This window comes from Dermochelys coriacea, chromosome 3 (assembly GCF_009764565.3).
Source record: "Dermochelys coriacea isolate rDerCor1 chromosome 3, rDerCor1.pri.v4, whole genome shotgun sequence".
Lineage (NCBI taxonomy): Eukaryota > Metazoa > Chordata > Testudines > Dermochelyidae > Dermochelys > Dermochelys coriacea.
In genome coordinates, this window is record NC_050070.1 from 9,940,010 (window position 1) to 9,963,496 (window position 23,487).

At 49.1% G+C, this 23,487-nt stretch overlaps 1 protein-coding gene across 3 annotated transcripts; it reads right to left on the reverse strand.

The window, feature by feature from the left end:
• Positions 1–159: 159 nt before the first annotated feature.
• CTSB (cathepsin B) lies at positions 160–23,307 on the reverse strand. Of its 3 annotated transcripts, none has more exons than XM_043510103.1 (10): positions 23,225–23,307; positions 11,439–11,590; positions 8,385–8,470; positions 7,953–8,067; positions 7,022–7,140; positions 5,154–5,239; positions 3,584–3,730; positions 2,121–2,237; positions 1,546–1,674; positions 160–379 (listed from the first exon to the last, which is right to left on the reverse strand). In XM_043510103.1, exons 2-10 carry the CDS (start codon positions 11,562–11,564, stop codon positions 282–284), a joined length of 1,023 nt encoding a protein of 340 aa, XP_043366038.1. In that variant the 5' UTR covers positions 11,565–11,590; positions 23,225–23,307; the 3' UTR covers positions 160–281. The 3 variants fall into 3 exon arrangements, with proteins under 3 accessions (XP_043366038.1, XP_038251513.1, XP_043366039.1); XM_038395585.2 differs by having other exon boundaries at positions 23,124–23,291; XM_043510104.1 differs by lacking the exon at positions 23,225–23,307 and adding an exon at positions 17,848–17,870.
• Positions 23,308–23,487: the final 180 nt, after the last annotated feature.

Genomic DNA, 23,487 nt, shown 5'->3' on the forward strand with positions numbered 1-23,487 from the left:
GTGAGAGATAGCAAAGTCACTACTAACTCAGTCCTTGGAGAAGGAAATGCTTGTGGGGGGATGATGCCACAGAAACTGGCTTGGGAGCAGAGAGCTCCAGCAGAGAAGGCAGCTAGCACATGGATACAGAAACCATCTCCTTCATTACCACCACACAACTAAACAAGATAAAAGGCTTTAATATGTAGCTTCAACCATAGTCTCAAGAGTGCAGGCTCTGTGCCTGCTTATAAGAATCAGAGGTGTGATTTGATCTCTTCAGCTGCACCCAAGCCAGGGAGTTAGATCCTCTTCCAGTACAGTTCTGTTTTGGGGATGCCAGCCACTATCTCGGATTCGATTCCACAGTGGTCCTGCCCTCGGAGGATTTTAAAGAAACCTGGAGAGGTTTTAAAGAGAGAGTCACTAATCCCACATGGGAGAGAAAAAAAGTCACTTACAATCTGGGGCATTCTTACTTTCCAGACTGGCCTCAAAAAACTCTCCCTGGGGCATGACGACTTGAGTTCCCTCTAGGTAGGAAAGCCCCAGGCATCCCTCTAGACTAGTTAGATGATATATGCTCAGTTACTGCACTTCTGCTGAGATTCCCTGTTACACCCAATTACAACATCTGTGTAAATACTCACAGGTCAGCTCCCCACACAGGTGAGGTCCTTTTATTATGCTTTGAGGGCCATAGAGTGCCTCATCAATGGATTTATCTCCTCCCCACCCCTGGAGGGAGCTCTGACAGAGCAAACCGAGGTACAGGATACAGAATGACTTGGCCCAGGATCACACAGGGAGTCTGGCTAAGCCACGAACTGAACCCATGTCTCTTGCCCCCCTGCCCAGTGAACTATCCCACTACACCACCTACCCTTCCCCAGCAGACTTGCTTCTGCCACTGTGTTTCCTCTCTGGTGTCAGTCACACAAGGGCATGAAGGCTACTGATAAACTACTTCCCTCATCTCACCTCCTGGTCTGAAGCTGTGGGGCAGGTAAGGCTCACCAATACCCAAACCCAAGAGATTTCCCATGGGTCCCAAATGCCACTGGGAGTAACTTTCTGGCTGACCCTGGGCAAGTCCCTTTTTCTCTCAATTCCCCCTCAGAGTGGAGGAGGAGGCTTCCCTGTTTCAAAGGGGTGTTGTGAGGACAGATGGGAGATGCTCTGAGTACAAGGGTGAGGAAAGCCATAGAAAAGCCTACACAGGCAGGCTCAGTCAGTATCTGGAGGGCCCTGCCAGAGACACCCAATCACCCATATCCTACAGGGTCATACAACCAGACATGCAGTGGGCATTTCATGTGGTGCTGCCTAAGCTCACTGACTGCAGGGTTTAGCTTGACCAGGCTAGGTCAGTACGTTCCTGCTGAACAAACAGAATCTGGCTATTCCTACCCAGCCTGCTAGAAGCAAGAGAGGGTCTTCTCTAAACTCCTACTTCCTAGGAGAGCTCCAGTTATACCAGGATTTAAAGATGGGGAGATTAACCCTGTAGAAGGAAAAACAAATCCACAATTCTGGTCTGCCCCAAAGTACATCCTGGATGCTTACCATTGTCACCCCAGTCAGTGTTCCAGGAATTCGCAGCCAGCCAGTAAGGAGTGCCATTTTCTACGCCCCAGCCAAGGATTCTGATAGCATGGCCACCAACCTCTCCCCCGGAGACATGCTGGTAAACACCTGCAGGGGGCGATAGGAAACGAGATGCTAGACCCCCACGGCCAGTCAAGGGCCCCAGTTTTCCAACCATGGACTTCCCTTAGGGGGACTTAAACTAATGAAATGACATCAATTCTATTCTATTAATGCTTTAATATTTGGCTAAACTTCTGCCTGAGTTTCCCCAATACACGATAAACTACAATGAGCAGGGCCAGGCATGTACCCAAACATAACAGCATCTGCCTTACGGGGCGTGAAGCTTTACACTTGCCCAGCACGTTGATTTTGAAGGCCAAGAGAGGCTGCTTGTGATCAGTCTGACATTCCTTCTAACCCAACCCAGAGAACGTCCCCCTGGCTTCTGGCCAGTAACTTGTGGCCGAGCTAGCAATGCCCATCCCCTCTGTCATGGGACATGAAGCATTTGCTCAGCTAACACGCCACAGCCTGGTTGTCATGCTCACCCGACTTGTACATGAGGAAGTCCTCGTACACGGCAAACGCTCCCTCTACTGGGCCATTTTTGTAGATCTCAGCCATTATCTCCTTCTCACTGGAAGGGACTTTGTACGATGTAGCTCCTGTGGAGCAGAAGCAGATACATCTCAGCAGTAGTTGTGGGCACCTACATCAACCCACCCAGGCCCAGTGCAAGCTGCAGTGGTTAGCTTCCAGTATCTTCACTGGGAGCCAGTCTGTTCCGAGGTCCATGCAGGACTCTGCCATTGGGGCGGAAGTGTACTATTGAGCACTGGAGCATGTGAAATTAGAAGCCACTAATTGACTTTGCTCCCAGTCAAAAACAAAAGACAAAAAGATGACAATAGTCAGCCAAGCTGGTTGAGCCACACTTCACTACCCCTCATGGCAGGGGATGAGTTTCCTCCATCTTACAGATTTAACTTTCCTACGTAATCAAGGAAAGCTGCAGTCAGCTATAGCAGGAAAAGGCTCATAATGCAGCATCATGTCACCCGATTTGCCAGTGCAGTTTACAGACACTAATGAGATGTTGGATATTTGGCTTTTTTGCAGGGATGCAGCTAGACAGAGCCTCCTGCAAGCCCTAGAGTGCCCAGCACAAGTGAGAGCAGAGTGTGTCTCAGTTTCACCATCTGGCTACGCCCCAGTACAGGAAACCCATGGAGAGTTCAGGGAACTTCCAATACGGGGTTCACTCTGGCACGAAGGACTCTAACCTCAGCTGACAAGCAACAATCCCTTTCTGTGTTTTAATCCAGAAGGGGAAGGAGGATTCAAGGCAAGAGCTCCTTGGGAATGTGCATAGCCCAGGAACAGAAACCCCTCTAGAGCCAGTGGAAGTTCTGCTAGAGTGCCCGCCATGCTGGTTTCTACATCTGCACAGCACCATGGCTAGGGCACAAGGGCTTGGGCCAGTGCCTGCGGATACCAGAGGCAGAGCTCGGGAGTGCAGTGTCCATGCACTCTGAATGGCTCACCTGTGAAGGGACATGATTGAGGGCTCCCATGCGGTGCCTCTTCTCTCAGCAGGGGCATGTTTTTACTGTGGTTCTAAGCACAATTACCCGTCCACCCGCAGCCAGAGGGTCCCACACTGGACTGGGAACACCAGCTGGTGGCCCACAGGGCGCTGGCTCTCCTCGTTTCTAATGCAGCACATTAAAAAGCAACAGCTCAAAATACATTGGACACCCAAGTGCCGTGGTGGCCAGAGGGACATTCCACCCCGTGCAGGAAGGCCAGCGGGTGAGACGCACACTTTCCATTAAGATACGAGCCATGCTAGGGCCCCCCCCGAGTACCCCTGTTCATGTAATGCTCACAGCTATGAGCCAAGGCCATGGTGTCGACCACCGGCGCAGGCAGGCCCTTAGGCCTTTCAGAATCTAAAGGCAAGAGATGTGCATGGGTCTAGCGTAGGCCAGGGCAAGTGGCTTCCTCTTACCGAAGTGCTTGTCACTCTCATATGAAGGCGAGTAGCCTGCTTCACAGTGTCTGTCGCACCTGGGGGTGTCCCCTTGCTCCCCAGTGCACGGGGGGCGTGACCCATTGATGTGGTGCTCGCATGGAGGGATGGAATATGGTCTGCAGCCTGTTGGGTTAGACAAAAAGAGGTCAGACAGCTTCTTCCCCACCAGCCTCTTTCAAACGGAGGCTGCTCTCCCAGAGTTCTGCAGGGCCCCACCACCCCTTGCCCCAATGCGCTCGAATCCCTAAGTGATGCGGTGATATCTTCCAGAGTCAGCCTGAAACAGCTCCTTCTGCAGACACGCAACCTACCCATTCATCTCAGGGGTGTTATCTCTGAAACCTAACGATAAACTAAGTCACATCTCTGATGCCTCCACTGCTGATGGATAGAAATGAACAGCCAGCAAATGCACTCAGCCCACATTCTCAAACAACCTCCTTCATGCTTCCCTAGGGCCAAGCGTCCCCAACTGAGTTACTTGCGCTTCCATCCCCTCTCCCCAATGTTTAACTGTATTGTCAGTACAAGAGTCTGCAGCATCAAACTTGACAAATACTAGCATGACAACTGATGTATTAGCTTTCATAATTCAAATGAATAACACTGCTGCAGAGATCCCAGCCTCCTGCAGAATCCAGGGACTGCAGGAATTTAGGTCCAGTTTACCATGGGGGCCTGGCAGTTATGCCCCACAAACCTTCCAGTGCACAGGAAAGAGAACACCACATGGTGACTTGCCTGTGCTACCATAAGAGAAATGTCTCCATTAAAGCCAAACTTTGCATCCCCACATTCCTTACATCAGAGCCATTTGAACTAGTCGCTAGTCCCCAGTGAGACAGATCTGGAGCTGCCCTGCAATCGTTTATGAATGCTGTGGCTATGTTGCTTACCATGTGCATACATATGGCGCGATTGTCTGATAACACAAAGAGGAAGGAAGTGTGGGTGTCTGGGTGTACGTAGATCTTTCCCAGGACGCTTTAAAAAAACACAACACTAGAGCCGCCTCCAACATCCTGCCGAGCTCTAATTGGCAACAGGCCCAGCTCAGGACGGGGAAAGAGCAAGCCTCTGGCTGCATTTAAAAGTCAGTCTCCCAAGGGCAGAAGGAGCGCCAAGTTGAACCCAGACCTCAAGAGGTCAGGAGGGGTGGGAGTAAGACCAACAGGTCTAGGTGAGACAGACACTTTGGTTTAAAAACCTCTTCTCTCCTATGCTTGTTTCAGTGGCTACACAAATAATATTTGGCTGGTTCAGGTCACTGTGCTCACCATAGGTCACAATGGGAAAGGGCTGCTGGGGTAAGCAGGGGTCACGCACAGGAGATAGCAGCCCAGGACCTTGTCTAGGAGCAGGAAGATTGCGGGATTGTACCCCAAGGAAGGAGATGGCTTAAGGCCTCATACTGGTTTCAGGGTGTGTGGGTGGGTGCATGCAAATCAGAGAAGGGGTCAGAGGCGCAGCTAGCCCTGTAACTGTGAAACCCACATAGTCCAACTCCCTCGATTAGCATCGACAGCCTGCATGGCTTCTGGCTTACCTATATGGGAGTCATAGAGCCCGCCAGACACCAGGCCTTCCTCAGTCCAATACCCCCACGCACCAGAAGGGTAGCCGCCATTACACCTGCAAGAACCACCACGGGCATGTCAGTCACAAATCCCAGACCCTGCCCTTAGCTCAGCTTCCACATCAGTCTTTGGGTCTGGCACAACCAGAGGGCCGCTTTTGACACAAGCCAGGTCATCTAGTAACACTCAAGCACACGCACTAGAGAATTAAGATGCTCAGGGAGTATGGAAGCGGATCGTTGATGGTCAGGCTCCCACTACAATAGAACTGTTACAGCTTGGAGCAGCCAGGTGGGGGCAAGAGGATTATTCCTAGCTGGTTTGCCTCTCTAGATCTCAGTGCTTAAAGCAGGGTAGCAATACATAGCTCTTCTTTACAGATGGGGAAACTGAGGCAGAGTGGTGAAGGGACTTGCTCATGGTCCCGCAGCAGGCTAATGAAAGAGCTGCGGACAGAGCCTAGGTCTCCCAAATCCCAGTCAATACTCTGGCCATTAGGACGCACTGCCTCCTCTTTGGTTACAAGCAACATTTGCTGCCTACATCACCTTTTCATCAGCTGCTTTGCAGGCCTCTGCCCCCAAGGAACACTGTGCCCACTCGACTGAAGGATAACTGGAACCAGGTGTGCCCAAAGCCATACAGCCAGTAGCAGCAGAAAGAACCCAGAAGTCCTGACTCCCAAGCTCCTGGTCTAAAAGGCAGAGCCCGCTCTGCACCCTCCAAGTATAACTCTTCAGCTTGTGCATGACGTGAGACAGGGAAATACAGCAACACTGGGGTTAGCACAGGGTCCAAGTGGTCACAGACCCCGATCCTGCAGACACTTGCGCACTTGCTTAACTCAGAGAACATGACTGGTCCCAGTGCAGCAAAAGGGAGTCCACACATGCTTGCAGTTAAGACCAGGCATAATCTGCTTGCAGGTCAAAGCTTTATACTAACTCGCTCTCATGCAGGGTCTTCTACCAACCAGTCAAAGGGGAAGCTAATCTGACATCCTGGAGTTTTACTCCTGCACGATTTAGTATTTCTGCCAATGTTCCAGTTTGGAGAGGAGTCACAGAAAAGCGTGGCCGTAACACTGAAGCTTCCAGTCCCAACTCAAAAGGGAGAGTATAAACTCATTCCATTTCTGTCAATGCCTCAGTTTAGGGAGATGGCCTGGAGGTTGAAAATTAGATCTAGGACTTTACACAGCTGTAAGATCTTCAATGACCAACACGAAGATGGATCAAAACGATGGGAGTCTTTCCCCCCCCCCCCCCCATACCGCATTCTTCCAACAAGAGAGGCTGTTCAAATAACCTTACCACTTGGCAAGTCAGGCTACAGATGGTGTGAAGTCCCCCTGCATGCTTGTTTATATGTCAGTACAACACAGAACAGAGAAGGAACAGCACTGAGACATTAGGGCCAAGGGGTCGACACAGTTCAGAGGCACAGTGAGTATAAGAGGATGGAACGGAGCTAGTCGAGCTGGAACATTGCAGAGGTGCGGCGTTTAAGCTGTATAAGCGGCAGGGATCGTGGGAGCACACCTCCAAACACTACTGAGGTTTTGTTGCCATTTGTTTCCCCTCAAACCCAGAGAGATGCCAGATGAGCATTATCAAAGGTCCTCGGCAGCAGTGTGTAGGAACCCTCACCATTGAGCGGGGAACACAAGGTCTCCCTTTTACACCCTAGGCGCTACACGTAACATTAATATTTATTGATCCTAGACTGGAAAGTCACGGGGAGGTCAGTCTGGCACACAGTCTGGCTCACTGGTTTATATTCTGGGCTGGCACAAAGGTCCTGCTAGCCATTTCTTTGAAGCATGAGAATTGCTCACCCCATCCCACACTTGAAGCCACAACAAGACAGGAGATCTTCCGCCGAGATTTCCACGTTGATCTTGCCGTTGGTGTGCACGCAGACTCTGTCCGAAATGGCCTCCACCGCACCAAACGCCTACAAAACACACAGAGGGAAGAGCATCATGCACCCTCCAAGGGAAGGGGAGGGCCTAGGGTGTTTGCTACCAAGGAGACACGCAACTGGACCATGCACTAAGGTGGCTCCAGCCCCAAGGGAATTTGTTCTGACTGTGGGGGATTGCTGTCTGGGGCAGAGGGGCATGCGGGCAAGGCTGCACCTATTGGACTGATGGACATGTCAGCCAGTCTGCAAATAGAGCCCTGTGTCTTTAGAGAGCCAATGGCAGGTGGCTGTTAAGTTCTAATAGCAACAATGTTTCCCTCCTCACCAGGTGTACCACAGATCACTGCGCAGGGCTCCTCTAAGATGGAGTTTTTATGAGTGCATGTCCCAGTCCAGTTGTTTGGAGACAGAGATGCTACTGCAGCCCATGGAGGCTTGGATTCTCTTTGAAGATAAGGCAGCATAGACCACACACAGTCAACTCTCACTACACAGACTGACAGGTCCCTTCCTCTTTTTGTGAGGCATGATACCTTGCACCACAGTGGTTATGACCCGTGTTGGACAGCTTCTCTGCAGTTCAATGGCAAACCCACATATCCCCAGAGTAATTCTGAGCAGCACACTGTGCACGCAGAGCTAATTAAGCCACCAGGAATAACGGCAGTGAAGCTGCACAGACCTAGCCCTGCCTGTCCAGGACTCTGGGTACCTCCTTGAGTGACATGCTACTGCTATATGGCTATTGTTACTGGAGCTCGCTTTGATCTAGCTCGTTCAGGTACATCTGCACGGCTGCAGCCACAGCGCATTGCTCCCCGTAGGCAGTATGATCCTCTTACCCAACAAGAGCCACAAGAGCCCTGGTCTCTGATCTCATTAATGGTTGGACAATTTGGCCACTGGTCCCGGGAGTCAAAGCTGTCCGGCAAGTTCATCTCTCCAGCAAACTCAGTCCTGTAATGGAAGGCAGCCATCCAAGTTACATGAAGGATTCATGTTGTGAGACCAAGTTAACAGAAATTGACATTTCTACACTGACTCGCTTTAGAAGAGACCCAAGACAAATGTCTCAAGGTTGAGCAGTTAGATACCCCATGACTAGGCGAGTTCAGGGTATAGCAGACCCCACTGCACTGCTCTGGGCCCAGAACAGAGGTACGGTGGAGGGGGAAAGAAGGATATGAAGCGTTGTAGGGGTTTCCTCGCCTGGAAACACCTCTCCTCTCCCACCCTTCAAAAGAGCCCCACGTGTTACACCCCATAGCACTCACCTCACTGGCAGTTTGGGCCCATGCAGGAATGTACCACACAGTTTCTTCACATAACTCATGTCAGTATTGTGGAAATTGTGCCCAGCCTGGAGAGAGAGAGAGAACTGAACCTCAACACCAGCAGTGAGCATCACCCGACCCGTTCCAAGGAGGAACACCCAAGCATTTTCAGGGTCAACGCCTGCCCCTTAGAGCCTCCCTCTGCCAATTCTTGTGGGTTTTAGTCACAATTGCCAAGTTTCTGAAGTGTCCTTTTGCTCTTGCCAGTGAAAGATCAACCCCAAAACCAGACACCATGGCACCCTGACGGAAGGAAATGAGTCTCCGCTCTACCCAAGGTACTTCTCTAGCCCCACTGCAGCTGAGCACCTCAGTCTTCAGTGTATTTCAACACTCCAGGGAAGAAGGGAAGTGCTACCCCCATTCTACAGATGGGCTAAGAGACTAAGGCCCAAATCCTCAAGGGTATTTAGCTGGGGAGGGGCTAAGTCTGCAGTTGAGAACAGCATTGAATCCAGGCCCCCCAAGCCAGAGGGGAGTGCCCTAACCACTGGATCACCCTTCCCCTCTCTCCCTCCTTTTAGTTGTCTCACACACAGGCTGTAATGTGAGCAAGGGGCGCGACTCCCAGCTCCGGTACACATCTGCTGCCAATTATACACTGTAGCTGCAGTAGCACGGGCAGTGGAAGCACAGCTTCGCCACGCCAAGTACAAACCCACCTGAATACCAAGACAAACTGACCAGGCTACTCTGATCTCTATACTCGTGCTAGTCTCCTCAAACTAGTGCAAGTACATGTACATAAGCCTGGCCTTCCCTAGGGGGGGAGTGGGGCCCAGGACATAGGTGCCAAGTTTCTCATCTGCTGGGGGGTGCTCTGCCCAAGCCCCGTCCCCATCCCACCAAGGCCCCACCCCACTTCTTCCCACCCCTGCCTCTTCCCCCCCGCGCTCCTCCTGACCCTGTGAAACATCTGATCCATGGCAGGTGGCAGGCGCTGAGAGGGCGGGGGAGGCACTGATTGGCAGGGCCCGCCAGCAGGCGCTGGGGGAGGCTCTGGTAAGGGGTCTCCTCCCCTCACCCGCTTGCCACTCACCTCCCCCACCTCATCACGATTTTAATAAAAGTGCAGGGCCTGGGGCAGTCGCCCTGATTCGCCATACCCTAGGGATGGCTCTGCTGGGAGTCACACCCCTAGCTCATCATGGAGACGTAGCTAAAGCCTGACTGGTAACACAAGCAGGCAAGATTCAGACACACAAGTGATCATCAGTTGGGTCCCTTTCATTCTGCTACTATGCATTTGTCCTTCTATACTGGTAGATCAGGAAGCAGCATGGCCTGCCAATGTGAAATGACAGCAACGCTATCCTATTGTCCAGGTAAACACAGCCACCTGTGCCCAGCACTCCAGCAAGGAGGGATATCACTCATTGTCTGTGGAGCTTTGGGTTTCAACACACCCTGCCTGCCATGTTAAGTCTTGCCTGATGGTTACTCATCAGCAGGGTTTCCCCAGCACTCCAGGATAGGTCAGATCGCTTGCCCAGTTCTCTCGTTACAGCTGCTGTGTTTTGCAAGGGGTGTTTTCCTTGCAAAGCCACCTCTCTGCAGCAGTTGTCTTCCTGTCTATTCGTTAATCCCAGTTAGAATCAATTAGCATCTCAAATATGCTGCACTGCTCACTCTCTTAATGGCCTTTTCTTCATGGTCAATGGCAGTCATATACAGACATTGTGTAGGAGGGATAGCTCAGTGGTTTGAGTATTGCCCTGCTAAACCCAGGGTTGTGAGTTCAATCCTTGAGGGGGCCATTTAGGGATCTGTGGCAAAAATTGGGGATTGGTCCTGCTGTGAGCAAGGGGTTGGACTAGATGACCTCCTGAGGTCCTTTCCAACCCTGATATTCTATGATTGGATTGTTAAATTGGGACCATGCCTCATTCAGTACCATTTTACTGAGTGTTTAATAGCCCACAGGGTACAGCCGGTCTCATACAACCAACTGTCATGCATGGAGACACCCATTTTGCATTTCAAGGCTGGGCTAGCTAGGATTCCTCCAAAGGAGGAAAAGTCCTCTTTGCTGACAGCTCTATCAGCAGCAACCACCATCTCCTTCATTCCCAAACATGTTTTGGCCTGGTCAACATAGCTACAGTGCTCAGAGGTGTGAATAATCCACCCTTCCTGAGCGCCAAAGCTATGGGGCTAGGTCAGCAGACACAGCTAGGTCCTGTCTACTAGCTACCATTGCTTGGACAGTGGTTTCTATAGTGACGGAAAACTCAGTTCCCTTGCTATAGACTGTCTGCGCTACAGGGTTATGGTACAGTGCCAAAACTAGGCTGTGGTAGTCCCTGTAGTGTAGACATGGCCTTCCACATGAGGCTAAACCCATAGCCAGTATTGTTACTGGGAGTATGGAGCCTATATGGGCTTCATGGGCAGTAGCAGCTCAGTCGGTGGGTAAGAGCCATTGTGAGCTATGGGTTATTGTCCTAGCATGCACGGACCTTCAGCGTCCGTGGATGCATGTAGATATTTTATGCTGGCAGTAAGCAATTTTGATCCAAGTTATGGGAAATGGTGCGGCAGCATACAAGAAATATTAATGTTTACCTAGCTGGCATTGCCAGCAGGACGCTCATTATAGGATAGTCACTTCCTGCTAACTTTGCTGTGGGGCTGACCCAGTTTGGAGTTTCTTATACAGTTTGCAAAGTGCTTTGAGATCTTCTGCAAGGAAGAGGTGCTACTTGAAAATACACATTAATGGCTGCTTAGTGACGTATGCAAGAGGATTTTGGTTCCCAGTGAACAGCTGCCAGCAAAATCCAGCCATGGCAGGTAACTTTAGGAGAGGCAACGTTTGCCTAGACACAGCTATCCTGGCTGTGCAAGGTGGTCTCTCTAAGTCAGGGCTGGAACATACTTATGGGGCAGTAATCGCATCCATCCATCCAGGCACTACCACTGCACAGGGCCACTGCTCTCCATCAGCAACCTAGCCACAGGCATTGAGCACAGAGGAAAAGCACTGCTACTCACCTGCCATGTAGTGTTGAGTTTGTTGATGTAGTTGACCAAATCATGCGAGAGGGGAGCAAAGTAGGGGACACTGCGGGCACTCACGAGGGTCACCAGGACACACAGGGCAGATACAGACTGCCACATCTTGGCCACAAAGCAGTACTCTTCACCTGGAAACAGATCCACACATCAATCCATGCACTATATCTGCCTAGATGCTCAGCTAGCCCCTTCCAAACTGGTGTTCTTCCTGGCAAGGACTTGTAGAAAGAGATGCCAGCTATTGTTAGGCAGAGCCTGTCACGTGATTATAAGCAGGGTAACAATACACACTGCAAATGAGCAGAGAAGGATATTGTAGGGAGGGGGCAGTGCTGCTTTGTTAGACTCACAGTACCACACTGGTTGCCAGAAGGATCACGTGCAGAGACCTCCAGAATTGCACCAATTCATTCCTCTTCCCTGCCAACAACTTAAATAAAACTCAGTGCAAAGCTATTCATTTGTGTTATACAATGCCAAATAGTGAAAGGACCGTCCTCCTGTTTTCAAGGCAAATTAGTTTACAGGAACTACCTCCTCTCCCGAGCTTCAATCCCAAACTGCAGCCCAAAGCGCTCATGGCAAATCAGTAGGTGGCACTCTCCCCTTTGAATCAGTGCCCAGGCAGGATGGGTAAGAGTGCACTGTACTGCTGGAGATGGCCTTTGAGTCCTGACATTCTGTCATTATGGCCCTGCCCACCCTAGGGAATTTTAGCAGCAGCAGGAATCTTTTGCTAAAACCCCTAGCACAGGCAGGACTTAAAGGCCTTCTCATGAGAGATGGGGAGTCAACCTGTGTGGGTCTTGGGACTAAGAGCTGGGTCTTTTAGCATGGGCATCAGAAGTTCATGCTTTAAGACTACCAATCCAGAGGCACAGTGTTACACTGACCAATGGACATAGTGATCAAACCTCACGTTGTGGATGGATCAGACAAAAGGTAACATTTTCAAAAGTTTGCTTTTAAAGATTGATTTAGTTACATTCATGCAACTTTTCCAATACAGAGAAGACCCAAGAAGCTCCACGGCTTGGGCCACGATTTAAACGGCTTAAACAGAACAAAAATATTCTCCATTGCAAAGAGGAAGAGTACAATGAAGACACAAGTGACCTGTACTTTCTCCTTATGACTTTTTGGTACAACAGGACTTCTGCAAAGCCCCATTCTGAACTCCATCCCAGGGCAATTAGTGGCTATCGATTCAGTTATGCTTGAGGTCCTAAGAGAATGCATACCAACTACTCCCACATGTATCCATCCTTCAGGATGGGAAAGGGAGCCAAAGGTGTCAAACCCATGAAGTGACTTCTAATATGGTAAGCTCCAGTACTTTGCTGAAACACACAGTGCCTGACTTGAGGTCCAATGTGGTCAAGGGAAATGCTCCATCTTCAAATGGGCTTCGAACCAGGCTTTAGAGTCTCAGCTATGCTGGGCCAGAATCCCAGTGTGCCGAGCGGTATTTAAACGTGTTCAGCAAACCCTGTTCCCGGCCCAGGGAACTACACCTCAAGCCACGTGAGCGCCGTTTTAACAAGGGATGAAGAGTCTCTCAAGTGTAGTTCCCCATCTGCTATAGGCTAGTTTCCCATTCCAAACACGCAGCAGATTATCCCAGTCTGAACATGCTTCAAGCCCTGTAACTATACACAGTCTTGCTAAGACAACAATCAGAAAGCTCTTTGGGGCACGGACTAAGCATAAGGGTCACAATCCCCACAGTTAGCCCATGTCAGCTGACTTGGGCTCATGGGGTTCAGGCTATGAGGCTGTTTAGCTGCCATGTAGACATTTGGAATCAGGTTGCAGCTCAGTTGGACCCTCCCACCTCATGGGGTCCCCAGCCTCAAGTCCAAACGTCTACACTGCAATTCAACAGCCCCTTAGCCCGAGCCAGTTGGCCTGGGCCAGCTGCAAGTTTTTAATAGTGGCCTTATTAATACTTACAATATTTAATACTGCCCAGTGCCAGTAGCTTTAGTGGTGCTGATGGAATCCTTTATGCAGAGATCAATTCAAGTGAAATGTACTCACTGACCACCAGCTACCTCCTCACACTCAGAGTTAAGTTTCCAGAGCACATCTCTGATCAATCTTTACTGCTAACGTCAATCTGGCCATTTCCAGAGTTTACATGTACTTTTTTCTTTGAGAGGGGAAATCACAAGAGGTCCCCTGGAAGAAAAGTTTCTGACCTTGTAAATGTTATTTATTTTTAACCTAACCCTTCTTATATCATCACTTTCAGTGGGACGCAACTTGAAATCCAGACCCTGTTTCACAGAGAAGTTAGTAGTTTCAGACGCTGCCCTCAGATTCCCTTTTAGTTTGTGGGTTTTAGTCACATTTTCCTGTACGGTTAAGATTTCTCTCCCCTGTTGCTGTGTGAGAACACCTAAACAAATAGGTGAAACTGACTAACATGGCGGGAGGGGGGATGGGCTGTGAAACTGACAATACACAAAACATTGTCAAATGCACAAATATTGACAAGAGAAAAAAAGATTGTTTTCCTCTACATAATGACAGGTTTCAGAGTAGCAGCCCTGTTAGTCTGTATTCGCAAAAGAAAAAGGAGTACTTGTGGCACCTTAGAGACTAACAAATTTATTAGAGCATAAGCTTTTGTGAGCTACAGCTATCCGATGAAGTGAGCTGTAGCTCACGAAAGCTTATGCTCTAATAAATTTGTTAGTCTCTAAGGTGCCACAAGTACTCCCTTTCTTTTTGTTTTCCTCTAGTCACACTTGGGAGTTACTTGTGGGAATATTTCAAACACAAGTGTGATTTTTAAACTGTAAATCCTTTAATTACCCATGGCAACCTGATAAACACATAGGCTAGCCTTACTGGTCCTACCCAATGCCCAGAAAGGAGTCAGTCATTCATATTATTGAGCAATCCTCATCCTCCCCTTTTAGATTATGCTGCAGGGGAGGGCAGTGCAGGAATTCTATACCCAACCATAGCTCCCAGTAGCCATTAAAGGTGCAATACTTGCTTAATTACATCCCCTGGCACTTCCCAGAGAGCCTCCTTATCAAAGAAAGTCAAGCCACTGATAGTTACAGGTGGACACTTGGCCAAATCTTTCATAGATTTCTTAGACGCTATTTCCCAAACAATAAACTTCTATTAACTACAGAGCCCACCGATGCCAACTATAACAAGCACAAGTCATTCAATGCCTCATCTATACTGCACTTTCCAGATCCCCTTCTCTACTTCAGCTGCCTCTTCTTTCCACCACTCCAACCTGCAGAGGTAGAGTTGGCCATTGTACAACAACTATACTATTCCTTAGCTATTGCATTCAGCATCACTTGCTAGTGAGAGACAGGGCTCATTTCTACCCACCTCCACTCACGGGTGGGCAAGGGGGTTCAGAAGGCACCGAGAAGAAGCTGCCTCGCATGCTAGATCAGCTGCCGCTGCCAAGAGAATGAATAAGCATTTCACTGCTTTTATTTTAGCAGAAATATTCAGCAAGCCAGCAATGTCATTAGGTTTCAGAGTCAACACCTGGGCTAAAAACAGGCATGCTAAGGGCTCAATTCACTAATACCCTGTGCCTCAAGTATCATTTGTGTCAGTGGAAAGCAAGCATAACTCACTATCAAGTCGTTTTACACTCACTCACCACTGACATAAGTGCTAGGCCACACAGGGAATGCTGAATCAGACCTCGAGCAGCTGCAGAGCCAAGCGAGCCACTACTGCACTGAGTCAAATCCCAGTGGCTTTTTCAGTTCTTGGGAGGCAGCATTTAGACAGGATATCAGACGATACTTCAGTTCTGGTGCTGCAGGATGTAGCACCATCCTATGGAAGAACTGCTGGACCAGGCAAACTTTTGCCAAAATTCTTAGTTGAGGCATGCATCTGATGAAGTGGGTTTTAGCCCACAAAAGCTTATGCTCCAATAAATTTGTTAGTCTCTAAAGTGCCACCAGTACTCCTCATTCTTTTAGTTGAGAGAGGCACTGTCTGAGGGCCAGATTTTCCCAGGGCTCAGACAGCATAACTTGGACCAGAGTTTCAAGAGCTCCACTCCCACTTTAGACACTTAAATGAAGTGATCACATTTTCAAAAGTGCTGATCATCCATCTCTAAAGGGTGCAGAGCTCTTTGGAAAAATCTGGCCCCAAGAGCCCCAAGCATGTGTGTTAGCCTAAAAAACTCTGTTCTAATCTAATATTCCCTCTGCAGTCTTGAGCAGGTCACTGAACTGCTACTGTAAGAGGAGGATGCACGTACTTTCCTACCTCAAAAAGATCAGAATATGTAACTGGCATTTAAGATATAAAAGTGCTTTGTAAATTGCAGCGTTTCGTTTTTAGACAGTGGGGCAACTGGTGGGACTCAAAGACAGCTCTACAGAGTTTCAGTATTAGTCGACAGCACTTTGTTTGTACAAAATCCGAGACAGAGAAGCTTGTGAATTCGTATCAGATTCCGCAATCTGAGACACTGAGGTAGAGACCGTTGCTCTCCAGTGAGCCAGAACCAAATTGAAAACAAATACACGCTCTCTGCATTTAAGTTTGGTCCGCCGCCAGAGAGATGTATAGCTTTTAAGCAGCCTGATTCTTCCATTGCATTTGTTCAGCAAAGCAATTCAGTACTTAAAAACATGCAAAGAGACCGCCCAAGCGTATCAGTGAGTGAGCCTGGCAGAAGAAGCTGTTGCTAAGTTTCTCACAAGAAATCAAAAGCTGAATGTTTGCTGACGTCTTCCTGCCAGCTTTCGACCCGCTAGCCTGGGGCATAAAGATTCTGAAGAATCCAAGTCTGTTCAAGGCGAGAGGCAAAGCAGCAAACAGGACTCAGCTAAGCACCAGTTTCTGTGCCCAATTCCCCCACCCTGGGTGCAGTTGGATTACACACTGAAGTGACTGGCTAGTATTCTGTCGTGCTCCCACCACTTCCTCTTCTCTCCACACAGTTTTCTTTTTTAGTTGCACTTGATCAGTTCCTCTTTTATCAGCTGGTATCACACTCTGAAGAGTAGGAAATTCAGAGCCTGGAAGGATTTCTCCCTTAGATGAAGGATTGCAGGTGTCCCAAGAACAGTGCTATTGAGACTTGCACTATACAATGCTCAGGACTAGACTGTTCTACAAATACTTACCGTATATACCCGTTTGTTAGCCCATTTGTTTATAAGCCGACTCCCCAAGATGGATAGGTAAAAATGGCAAAAACTGTATGACCCTTTCATAAGCTGACCCTGTATTCAGGGGTCGGCAACTTTGGCTCCCGGCCCATCAGGGTAAGCCTCTGGTGGGCCGGGAGGTTTCGTTTACCTGGGAGTGTCCACAGGCACGGACCCCCGCAGCTCCCACTGGCCACAGTTTGCTGTTCCCGGCCAATGGGAGCTGCGGGAAGTGGCAGCCAGCAAGTCCCTCAGCCTGCACTGCTTCCCGCAGCTCCCATTGGCTGGGAACAGCAACCTGTGGCCAGTGGAGCTGCGGGGCTCCATGCCTGCGAATGCTCCAGGTAACAAAATGCCCCAGCCCGCAGACAACTTACCCTGACGGCCGGGAGCCAAAGTTTGCCGACCCTGATCTACAATGACAATGTATTAGATATTCAATTCTGAGCTTAAATTGTCAACTTTTGGTGTAGATCTATTAATAAGCCAGACCCCACTCTTTGATGCCTCACTTTTTTTAAACACAAAAAAATTCGGCTTATGAACGGTATACTTCTTGGCATGGCTGGCAGTGGTTATCTCCATATTTACAGATGGGGCAAATGAGGCAGAGAGCAGGTAAGTAACTTCAACAGACTCCAGTGCAGACAGGGTCAAGTTCAAACAGAAAGAAAGGTTAAGACCCCCAGCAGAGAGCCTTCTGCACTAGAATCAGTCCTATAATTGACTGAACTATCTTTAATCAAGCTGAGGCACTCTGCAGAGGTCATGTTTTGTACAAGTAAACAGCTAACCTTTATGCAGTTGCGGATGCTCCTAGCTCAGGAACAAATGCACGTGGAAGCAGAATCCACATGAGGTTTTACAAACACAAGTCTCATGGCAGCATTGGATTTTTGCTGCAAGTTTCTTTGTAACAAAACAGTGTTAGAAGAACGTGACTGACGGCTGTTCAACCACTTGCAAGTCCCTGTGCAACTGCATATGTCCCAGCTCTTGACCCACAAGAGCAACACATGGGGAGGGTGGGGGAAGAGAGACTGATCTTGGATAAAGCATCGAGAATGCCTATGTCACATTTGAAAATGGGGAGTTAAACATCTAAGTCGTATTGAAAATGGGATTTAGGCTCCCAAGGGCTAGGGGAGAGAAATCAACCTAAGTTACGCAACTCAGCTACGAGAACAACGTAGCTGAAAGTCGACGTACTTAGATCTACTTACTACGATGTCTTCACTGCACTGTGTCAGCCAGAGACGCTCTCCTGTCGATTCCCCTTGCGCGTCTCATTGAGGTGGAGTACCGTAGTCGACGCTAGAGCGATAGTTTATCGCAACTATGCTAGACATGATAAATCAACCCCTGCTGGATCAATCACTGCTCATCCATCTGACCGGTAGTGTAGACAAGCCCTATGTCTTGGTGCTTCTGAACAGTGTACCCATTGTCTTAAGATGGCAAGTTCTATGGGAGATGCTCCCTGCTTTACTATATAGCATCTAGCACAATGCTCTCTGCTTACTAGCTCTATGAACTCCTATAATATGAATATAGGAGAGTTCCTACATAGATTTAAACTGTCTAGCTCATCTGATAGCAAAGGTAACCTTTACAATGGAGAACAATACCCTGATGTCTGATTCTGCAAGGGAGTCAAAGTATAATGCTCAGTTGAGAATTTCACCACTTGGCTTGAAGGGGGCAAAGTGATAATCTCAGATTAAGACACAATTAGGGACCAGTGGGATCCAGAGATTTAAAAAAATCCAGGAACTTTGCAGACTCTGGGGAAGTTCCCCAGCTCTCTCCTTGGTCACGAGTTTAATGCGAGCCAGAAGCCTCCAAAGGGGTTATTTCACTTCCAGCTGTGTTAAAGACACTTCAGACATGTGATCAATGGTTTCATTTCCTGTCATATTGTCCAATTTGAAATCCAGAAGCCTCTAGGAAGCTGGTCTCTTGAAAACGGGAACAGATACTTGGACTCAGAAACTAGCCTTCAGCTCATGAGACTAGCCCTGTAGTGCTTCCCATCCACCTAACCATATTTCAACTATTTCCCCAACGGACAAGCAGATTTGGAAGGTGCAGACAGATCCATGTCTATTTCCCTTAACTAGCCAGTGGAAATGAGAGATCCAACGCAGGCAGCATATTGTGCTGGTGCGATTTAGAGGACTGAAGAATGCATCCGTCCCTCCCCTACTGCTGTACGACTCTGATCAGACATACCTCTATCTCCCACAAAAGCAATCACTGCAAGATTCTCATTTGAAGCGGTTATCACAGCAGCACTAGATGCTGGAGTTTTAGCAACTATACACTCATAAGCTAATAGCCAGAAAGCCTTGCCACATCATAGAGTGGGAGGGGTTGGAGCAGAAACTGGACACCATGGCTCCCAGGTTCTCTCTCTGCCTCTGACCTAGTGAAGTCACCTCAGTGCTTCAGTCTACCCATCTGTAAGCAGCCGCAATACTCTACCTCATAAAGGCTTAATACTCATAAAATACTTTTATATACTTGAGCAAGAGGTGGAGACAAATCATTTCAATGTCTGAGCTGTAATAAACCAAAAAGGTTGGTCTACGATTGTATGTACACAATAACTTGAAAATAAAGTCTGGCATCTCCCTGTAATTACTTCATTTATTCCAGATACAAAAACCTGAACTTTGTCCCTCAGTTAAGGGTTTTTTACATGACACTAAAGCCATGATAAAGCAAGCATATACTCAAAGAAATATTGCTTTGCTTGATGAACTGCCAGCTTACTTGGTAACTCATACGGTTATAAAGCAGCTACCAGACTCGATGTATTGTATCTATTACTGCATTATCACCAAATGTTAACTGTTTTAAACACACATCAGCCATATCTCCCCATTATTCTTTGCGAAACTCAATCTGCTATGAAAAAAAGAAAAGGAGTGCTTGTGGCACCTTAGACTAAAATTTATTTGAGCATAAGCTTTCGTGAGCTACAGCTCACGAAAGCTTATGCGCAAATAAATTTGTTAGTCTAGTTAGTGCCACAAGTACTCCTTTTCTTTTTGCAAATACAGACTAACACAGCTGCTACTCTGAAACCTGTCAATCTGTTATGGAGGCGAGAAAGTTAGCAAAATACTCTATCCTTGCAAAACCGGATGCCACTCACAGATCTTGTCTAAACAGAGCGAGACTGATGTTAAAATGCTGCTTCTCTTTAAAATTAACTCTTGTGAATGAAATCAAGCTTGGTAGGAACCAAATTAAAACCCAGATTCTTACCCAAGACCTAGATTCCAGTAGAACAGACTGGAAAGTTTACAGAAGAACTGCTATTAAAGATTCATGCAGCAACTCATGGCTACTTGAAGCGATGTCCTTTAGGTAAGAATGGAGACTGGCCCTTTCCAGTCTGTTGATTACCAACATCTTGGGGACAGCTTAAGAAAACCTGAACACTGAAGCATGTGACTAGAAATTCCACCCTGCTGTAGCATTTAGGTTAGTTCTGGTTAACAGCTGTTTACGAGACTATCTTCAGGCTATAGCAAGGGTCCCAGATGCTTGGTGACACTGGAAGTCTGCCTACCTTCCCTGCTCCCCCTCAAGAATTAACTAGTTTCAAAGCTAGTTCAGCTAAACTGGTTTCATCAGCAGTTGGAGCCTTGGCCTAGAAGAGGCTTCTATGTGGTCTGAACAGTTTCCACAGAACCAGTTACAAAATCATTAGCTGACCCAGTTCTTAGGCTGCATCTACACTGCTGCACTAGGGGGTCTGCACCCGGGTAATTACACCAGTGACTGAAGCTTTCATATGGACATTGCCTCAACTTATCCAGCCAGATTCCTGCTGAAGGGTGGGACCAATATCAGGAGCAGATAAACTGTACAACAGCTACCCTCGGGCATGTCCCATTGGCTGCAGAAAGCTTGTGCCTGATCATTCTTCGAGCATAAGGCAGCAGTCACTGTTTTTATCCTGTACACAGATGGGAGCAACGCAAAGGCTGTGGGCATGTAAAGCTAATGAACCACAGTGTGTGTGTTTGGGGGTGGGGAGTCGGGGAGGGATGGTGGGAAGGAAGAGGGAGGAGCCATCTCTGCAGGGTTCCCCTGCTTAGTGGAACTCTTAAAACCAAGGTGACAAAATATCCAGCATGACCTTAAAAACAGGCAAGTCAGAAAAGGTGAACAGCCAAACTAGGAGAAAGAAACATCTCCAAGAGTTGGAGTACTTGTGGCACCTTAGAGACTAACAAATTTATTAGAGCATAAGCTCTGTAGCTCACGAAAGCTTATGCTCAAATAAATTTGTTAGTCTCCAAGATGCCACAAGCACTCCTTTTCTTTTTATCTCCAAGAGTGGCGATCTCCAAATGGGGTCTGATTTTACTGCATGGGACTGGAAAGTGGACCTCAGACCTTCTGTACAACCAGCACTGATATTTACCAATGGGGGAGGCAGCCAATTCAATCAAGCAGGTAGATTTGAATAAGGGGCAAGGAGCACAAGATAAAGTGACCATAAACAAGAGGGGACTTTGGTCTGGAGCTGCACCCTCCTCAGCTGGCACAGAGCCCCACCATGCAGAATCAGGGCCCATGTTCAGCGGTCACAGGAATCACCTGACTCAGTACTCACTACAAAAGGGCAACCCTACATTTTAGTTCTAACACCAGTTGGTTGTATTTATAAGTAAGGAGTTTGGCCAGTGTCAACTGCTGGTGTTCGCAAAACTCATCAAATACCGGCCTCAAGGAGCTACATCTATTAGTAAAACACACTTTTGCAGGTAACTGCTAAAGATTTTCAGGACTAGCACTAGAGGGGATTCATTGATAGAGTTTCACAGTGGAAGTTGTTCTTCCTCCTCCTCCTCCCGGTTTTGTATTTAGTTTCTTTATTGATCTTCCTACCATCTTGCTGCCAAAACACAATATTCATAACAGATGGCCCTAACTTAAGTCCATTTATCAAAAACACCACAGATTCCGCTCTTTGTGGTTCCTCTTCTGCAAACTTAGAGGGATCAAACCCCCTCCCTGCCTCAGTCACAATTTATTCACATGGCCCTGGTCCCCATCAGAGTGCCTTACAAACATTAGTTAACCTTCACAATCACCCTGTAAGCTAGGAAAGTATTATGCCCATTTTAGTAGTGGGGCACAGAGGCATGGAGGCTAAGATCCCTAAAGTTGTTGAACTCCCATTGAAGTCAATGGCAGTTAGATGCCTAAATACCTTTGAAGATGTTGACCAGAGATTAAGGGCTTGATCTTCTGAGGTGCTCAACACCTCAAGTTCCTATTGAACTCAATGGGGGCAGGGCAGGGGCCTCATGGAAGGGATGGAGTGGGGGCAGGGCCAGAGGCAGAGAGGGGGCTTTAACCGAAGTAATTCTAAAAGTAAATGCATGTTTTGTCATTTGAGTGAGGTGCATTACTGAGTGTTTATATTTTATTAAAGGCCCTCTTCACGTTACAGTTTTAAAAAGGTTAATATACTTTGACTTTTAATAGCATACTCTTATTATTCTTCGTTTTTTTCATTTTTGACTACACTTTCATACCGCTGTATGAAAAGGTTTCAGTGACGCGGCCCTCAGGCCAATATACTAGTGCTCATGTGGTCCTCATGGTGATTTGAGTTTGAGATCCCTGCCCTACACCGTAGATATTATCAACAATACCACAGAGTGCAAAATTTCTGCAAAACCCCAGCATTAGCAGAGATCTTACTGCGGCCCAGAATTGGAGCTGCATAGCAACTGTACACTCCTCATCCCCTCCAGACAAGGATGAAGATCCTTAAATTCTGCAATGTAAATTCCTCCAGCACTCCCCATCCTGCATACCTGGCTGCCCAGAGACTTGCCCTCACCTCCAGCACCCAGAAATCCTATCCACAGCCTGCATGGGAATCCCTGCAAAACCTCCCTCAACGAACTGCCCAGCCCTCCCTCCCCCAGCCCCCATACAAACTGCCCCCCTCCCCCAGCCCCCATACAAACTGCCCCCCTCCCCCAGCGCCCGCCCGCCCCCCCCGTCCAGCCCCAGCTCTCCCTCCCCAGCCCCATACAAACTGCCCCTCCCCCCAGCAGGCCCAGCCCAGCTCTCCCCTCCCCAGCCCCATACAAACTGCCCCCCTCCCCCAGCCCCATACAAACTGCCCCCTCCCCCAGCCCCATACAACTGCCCCTCCCCCAGCCGTCCAGCCCCAGCTCTCCCTCCCCCAGCCCCATACAAACTGCCCCCTCCCCCGCCCCATACAAACTGCCCCCTCCCCCAGCCGTCCAGCCCCAGCTCTCCCTCCCCCAGCCCCATACAAACTGCCCCCCCCCCAGCCCCATACAAACTGCCCCCTCCCCCAGCCGTCCAGCCCCAGCTCTCCCTCCCCAGCCCCATACAAACTGCCCCCTCCCCCAGCCGTCCAGCCCCAGCTCCCCCAGCTCGCCGTCCTGCCCCAGCCCTCGCTCTCCCCACGGCACAGCAGCCGCCCCACACTTACCCGAGGAACCCCTCGCTCCGCCGGCCCCTGCGTGCAAACGCCGCAGCCCCCCGGCGCCTCCCTCCTTATCTGCGGGCGGCCCCCGCCCGGCGCTGACTCACCCCACGTGGCTCCCCCTGAGGCAGCCCGCAACAGCAGCGCCTGACCCTGTCCGCCTGTCACGTGACCGCCCCGCCCCGCCCCCGCGTCATGTGACTGTTGTGGGCGGCCACCCTATGACGGCACTCGCCCCGCCCCGCCCCGCCCCTCGCCGCGGCACGCGCCGCCCTGGGGCTGGGGAGAGCGGGCGGTCGGGCAAGCCCAGCTAGGCCTTTCCCAGCTGCGTCACCGGGGCCTGGGATCTAGGGGATCCTGCACCCCTGCT

Excerpts from the sequence above, each read along its gene's own strand:
- CTSB (XM_043510103.1), bottom strand. The coding sequence starts at position 11,564 with ATGTGGCAGTCTGTATCTGCCCTGTGTGTCCTGGTGACCCTCGTGAGT. Across the intron at positions 8,068-8,384 it reads GGGCCCAAACTGCCAGTGAG|GACTGAGTTTGCTGGAGAGA; the intron begins GTGAGTGCTATG and ends CTTCCATTACAG. Across the intron at positions 7,141-7,952 it reads GCTCTTGTGGCTCTTGTTGG|GCGTTTGGTGCGGTGGAGGC; the intron begins GTAAGAGGATCA and ends TGTGTTTTGTAG.